Source organism: Calidris pugnax, unplaced genomic scaffold (assembly GCF_001431845.1).
Source record: "Calidris pugnax isolate Ruff unplaced genomic scaffold, ASM143184v1 scaffold243, whole genome shotgun sequence".
Classification (NCBI taxonomy): domain Eukaryota; kingdom Metazoa; phylum Chordata; class Aves; order Charadriiformes; family Scolopacidae; genus Calidris; species Calidris pugnax.
In genome coordinates, this window is record NW_015090973.1 from 73,932 (window position 1) to 79,532 (window position 5,601).

General features: G+C 63.6%; 1 protein-coding gene across 1 annotated transcript in view; it reads left to right on the forward strand.

The window, feature by feature from the left end:
- LOC106894309 (discoidin, CUB and LCCL domain-containing protein 1-like) overlaps positions 1-5,584 on the forward strand; it is an 11,781-nt gene extending 6,197 nt beyond the window's left edge. Inside the window, exons 4-15 of the mRNA XM_014952923.1 lie at positions 253-304; positions 902-974; positions 1,175-1,308; positions 1,466-1,503; positions 1,638-1,832; positions 2,719-2,840; positions 2,955-3,123; positions 3,256-3,348; positions 3,553-3,643; positions 3,825-3,862; positions 3,983-4,105; positions 5,217-5,584. Of these exons, the coding sequence (XP_014808409.1) occupies positions 253-304; positions 902-974; positions 1,175-1,308; positions 1,466-1,503; positions 1,638-1,832; positions 2,719-2,840; positions 2,955-3,123; positions 3,256-3,348; positions 3,553-3,643; positions 3,825-3,862; positions 3,983-4,105; positions 5,217-5,584 (1,496 nt within the window). The remainder of the gene's footprint in view (positions 1-252; positions 305-901; positions 975-1,174; positions 1,309-1,465; positions 1,504-1,637; positions 1,833-2,718; positions 2,841-2,954; positions 3,124-3,255; positions 3,349-3,552; positions 3,644-3,824; positions 3,863-3,982; positions 4,106-5,216) is intronic.
- The last annotated feature ends 17 nt before the right edge of the window (positions 5,585-5,601 follow it).

Here is a 5,601-nt window from a genome sequence, read left to right on the forward strand (position 1 = left end):
CCCCCCACAGCACCCTGGAACCCCCAAAGCACCTGGACACCCCCAGCACCCTGGACGCCCCCCCCCAGCACCCTGGACCCCCAGCCAGCTGGGACCCCAATATCAGGCAGAGCCAGCGGTGTGGGGCCGATGGCTGCAGGGATTGAGGGTTCATCCCTCCCTGCCCCTCGGGGATGGGGGGGCCCTGGGGCAGAGGTGGGTGTTGCGGCTTGGGTGGGGGGTCCCTCACCCTGGGGTGTCCCTGCCTTGCAGACCTGGTCTCCTGCCTGGTTCGAGGCACCCACTACGCCCAGGAGCACGTCAGGTGAGTGGGCAGGGGTTGTGGGTGGTCATCTTCAGGTTGGGGGAGGATCTAATCAACACCTATAAATACTTCAAGGGGGGGTGTCAGGAGGATGGGGCCAGGCTTTTCTCAGTGGTGCCCAGGGACAGGACAAGAGGAAATGGGCACAAACTTGAACATAAGAAGTTCCATCTAAACATGAGGAGGAACTTCTTCACTTTGAGGGTGGCAGAGCCCTGGCAGAGGCTGCCCAGGGAGGGGGTGGAGTCTCCTTCTCTGGAGACATTCAAACTCCGCCTGGACACGTTCCTGTGGGACCTGCTCTGGGTGGCCCTGCTCTGGCAGGGGGTTGGAGGAGATGATCTCCAGAGGTCCCTTCCAACCCCGTGTCATTCTGTGATTCTGTCCCCTCTTTGGTGTCCCCCCACTTCAGCATCACTGCTGGTCCCCATCATCAGCCCCAGTTTCATCCCCATCCCTCTCCCGGGGAGTTTGGGCTGTGCTCGCCCCAGGACTCTTGGGGTGCAACCACAGTGGGATGGGAAACAAACCGGGTGTGGAGGGGGGGGATTTGGACAGGAGTGAGCCCTGACAGCCCCCCATCACCGTGTGTTTCAGCGTGTACTGCCCCGCGGGCTGCAAGGACATCGAGGGGGACATCTGGGGCAGCCCGAGCCAGGGCTACCGGGACGTAAGTGCCGAGCCTGGCTCCCCCCACCATCCCCAGCACACGCGTGGCTACTGCTTGTCACCCCCCCAGCAGACCACAGGGGCTGGCTTTGGCCATGGGGTGCCCCATGGGGTGGCTGGAGACACCTCCTATCCCCCCCCCATATCCCAGTTGGGGGTGGGAGGAGGGGGCTGCTCTCACCCCCCCCCTGCTCCCCGCAGACCTCGGTGCTGTGCAAGGCGGCCGTGCATGCCGGGGTGATCGCGGACGAGCTGGGGGGGCAGGTCACCCTGTCCCGGGAGAAGGGGATCACGCTCTACGACTCGGCCTTCGCCAACGGGCTCCACTCCAAAAGGTGGGCGAAGCTGGGGGGACTGGGGACCCCCAGATGCACCCCATACCCAACCGTGGGGCACATCCGTGGTGACACTGGGGACCTGCCCCCCCTCCCCTCCTCGATTTCGGACCCGGGGACCCCCCATCTGATGCTCCCCCCACTTCCCTCCCCGCAGGGGATCCCTCTCTGAGAAGCGGCTCATATTCCACAAAGGTATTTTTTTTCCCTCATTTCCCTTGAAATTAAGCCACGATTTTGGCTGCCAGACCTGGTGCCACCCCCCCCACACCCCGTGCTGTGGCCAGTTGGGGGTCCCTGGCTCCCAGCCTGCTGTCTCCCGTTGCCAGCCTGCGGCGACGTGCTGGAGGTGGCCTCCTTCAACGCCTCGTCCTGGTGGCACGAGGTGGACACGCTGGGGCAAGTCCGAGCCTGGGTGGCTGAACGGGCAGCACTTGGCACCTCCGGCCACTCCTGGGCCACCCAACCTGGCTCCGAAGATGCCTGGCTGGAGCTGGACCTGGGCACCCGCAGGAATGTCACAGGTGAGGACCACCCAGGTGTCCCCACAGCACCCTGAGCACTGTCCTCCCCATGGTGACACGGGTGCCAGCCTCACCAACTCCCCCAAAACTACCCAGAGCAGTCACAACCACCCCCAAAAACACCCAGAAAGGCCTGCAGCTCCCTGTGCTGTGGTTTTACTGGTGCAAACTGGGATGCAGACAGCACCAACCCCCTCCCTGGGCTATCTCCTGTCCCCTTTTTGTCCCTGTGCCCCCCCCTTTCCTCATCCGCAGCCGTTTCTGGGACGAACAAGTTAATATTATGCTCTTGCATCTGGTGCCAACGAGCGCCTTTTGTTCGGCCGGAGCCTGCCCAAAGCGGGGGCTTTGTGTGGCAGCGGCTGGCGACCGCGCGGAGGAAAATGGGGACATTGTCCGGCCCCGGAGGCTGGAGGAGGGAGGAATGTGGGGCTGGCAGCCCAGGCCGGAGGTTATCGGCTCCTGGGGGCAGAGTGGGGGGTCCAACGCTCGGATCTGCCACCCGAATGCCCTCCTGGGGTCGGAGAGACCCCCTGTGGGTGGTCCCTCAAGGAGGGTGATGTGTCCTGCCCCTCTGTGTCCCTTCTGGGTATCCCAAAGGTGAGGGTTATTCCAGCTGGGAAAGCTCTGCCCCATGCAATGGGGTGTGTTGGGGTGCAGAGACACCCCCCCCAAGCCCGACCCCCTCTGGGTGGTCCCTCAAGGAGGGTGATGCGTCCTGCCCCTCTGTGTCCCCTCTGGGTATCCTAAAGGTGAGGGTTATTCCAGCTGGGAAAGCTCTGCCCCATGCAATGGGGTGTGTTGGGGTGCAGAGACCCCCCCCCCCAAGCCCTTCCCCAGCCCTGCACCCCCCAACTGACAGCAGGGCCCCCCCTTGCACCAACAGGCATCATCACAAAGGGCTCCTCTGAGCAGTACGACTACTACGTGATGTCCTACCGGGTCTCCTCCAGCCGTGATGGGAAGAACTGGAGACCCTACAGAGGCACCGGTGGCCAGGAGGACAAGGTGGGCATGGAGAGGACAAAGGGTGGGGAGGGGGGCACAGACCCCCAGTGCCCACGGATGTGTGGCCATCGGTGCCCTCTTGGCCATTGGTGCCCTCTTGGCCCCCTCCGGCAGGTTTTTGAAGGAAACACCAACAGCCAGGAGGAGGTCTCCAACGCCTTCATCCCCCCCATCGTGGCCCGCTACGTCCGTGTCACACCCCAGAGGTGGCACCAGCGCGTGGCCTTGAAGGTGGCCCTGGTGGGCTGCCAGCCAGCGCGGGTCCGCGCACCCCGGCCCTACGGTGAGCCCCACAGGGTGGGTGGGAGCTGTCACCCCCAGCCCCACGCATCCCAAATGGCCCCCCGTGGGGTCTCCATCTCCCCCCTGCACCCGGTGATGGTCCCACCCTCACGGTCCCCACTCTGCCCCACAGTGCCCAGCATCCCCAAGGAGGTCCCCGTCCCCACCAGCAGCCCGGCCAGCCATACCCCCATCCCCGGCGTCGCCCTGGACCCAGAGAAGGCAGGTGGGTGCCACTGGGGGGGCTGTCCCTGGGGTGCAAGCCTCTTCTTGGGGGTGCTGTAGGCACTGATGGACCCACTTGGGCTTTAAGACCTCATCCAGCCTGTGACAACACATTGATTTTCCTTCTCTGGTGGCCCTGGGTGGGCTCCTGGCACCCATGGGTGCAGAGGGGTGGGATGGGGCTGACACTGCCCTCCCTCCCCAGGCTCCACGCTGCTGGTGATGCTGCTCATCGGTGGCTTCGTGCTCCTCTGCTCCAGCCTCCTGCTGCTGGCTTTCCTCTGCCACAGGAGGAGGTGGGTCCTATCCTGCCCCCCCTGTTTTGCCCTGGAGGGGGTCCAGCATCACCCCCCCCTCTCCCCAAAGCCCAGCAGCTCCATTTGGCTGCTCGCTGGGTACCGAGGGGCGCAGCGGGTGGTGGTGGTGGGCATGGGGTGGCCAGGACCCCTCACTCCCATCTCGTTTTCCCCTTGGCAGAAAGCCGGCGGCGGAGCTGAGCTGTGGGATCACAAAAGGTAATAAAGTGTCCCCCAAACCCCTCCCCGGTGGCACCCCAGTTGCCGTGCCACGGGGCCAGGAGGGGTCTGCCCCCAGGCACAGTGTGTGACGACCAGGGGTTTCTGCTCTCTGCTCAGGGTACCCCAAACTGGAGTCGAGCCCAGTGTGCTCCCTGCAGAGCCTGCCGCCCCCCGGCACCACGCTGGCCTCCTTCCCCACGGTGGCTGCCCCAGGGGACCTCAGCCAGTCCCATTCGCCAGGTAATGGGGACATCGGTGGGCAAAGAGATCCCTCAGCCCAGAGGTGGAGTCGTGTGTGTCCCCCCTGGCACCTTGGGGACACCCTGGGGTCCCCATTTACCCCCAGCTGATCCTGCTGGGGATCAACTCTGATCCTGCATCATGGTCCTGCACAAAGGGAGACCCTGGCAGGGGCCAAGAAAGCCAACAGCATCCTGGCCTGTGTCAGGAACAGCGGGGGGAGTAGGGCCCGAGAGGTGATGGTCCCCCTGTACTCGGCACTGGTGAGGCCCCACCTCGAGTACTGTGTCCAGTTTTGGGCTCCCTACCATAAAAAAGACATTGAGGTGCTGGAGCGGGTCCAGAGAAGGGCGACAAAGCTGGTGAGGGGTCTGGAGAATAAGTCTTATGAGGAGAGGCTGAGGGAGCTGGGGGTGTTCAGCCTGGAGAAGAGGAGGCTGAGGGGAGACCTTCTTGCTCTCTCCAACTCCCTGAAAGGAGGGTGTAGAGAGGTGGGGGTCGGTCTCTTTTCTCAAGTCACAGGCGACAGGACAAGAGGAAATGGCCTCAAGTTACGCCAGGGGAGGTTCAGGCTGGATATTAGGAAAAATTTTTTCACTGAAAGGGTTCTCAGCCATTGGAATGGGCTGCCCAGGGAGGTGGTGGAGGCACCATCCCTGGAGGTGTTCAAAAGAGGGGTTGATGTGGTGCTGGGAGGTCTGGTTTAGTGATGATGCTCCTTGTTTGTTGTGTGGGTGTCTATTTTTGTCAGTCAGGTTGACGGTTGGCCAAGATGATCTTTAAGGTCCCTTCCAACCTAGAAGATTCTGTGATTCTGTGATCTTTATTATTATTATTCAGCCTCAAGACACAGCATTGAAGGGTGGGCACTGGGAGCCCCGCTCTGCCCTGGGGCAGAGGGACGTGCCTGTCCCCGTGGGGTGGGCGTCCTGCCCTGGCTGGGCTTTTCCCAGCCCTGGGGGGTCCAGATGTGCCCATTTTCTCTCCACCCACGGGTGTCCCCAGCCCACCCACACCTGGAGCAGCACCGTGACTGCTGTGGGGACAGTTGACTGCTTTGGGGACAGTCCCCTTGACGTCCCCAGCTCACACCCTGCCATCTCCCTCGCAGAATACGCCGAACCGGACCTGGTGCAGCTGAGCCCCGGTAGCCAGCCGGGCCCCTCCACCTTCAAGCCCCTCCTGGACGAGGGCTACACGTTGCCCTTGGTCGTGAGCCACTACGACGTGCCGGGCAAATACCACGAGTACGCTGAGCCGCTGCCGCCCGAGCCCGAGTACGCCACCCCCTTCGGCGAGCCCGATGGCCCCCCCCGCCCCAGCCCGGGGCTCCCCGTCCCCATTTCGGTGCGGTACGATGCACCCACCCCCCGACCCGGGAACGGGGGGACGGAGCGGACTGCGGGGGGTGCCCCTTCTCCAGAGGGAGCCCAGCTGGGAGACTGGCCCCTCTCACACGTGTATCATGAAGCCTTGTGAGGAGGGGGGGGGATAAA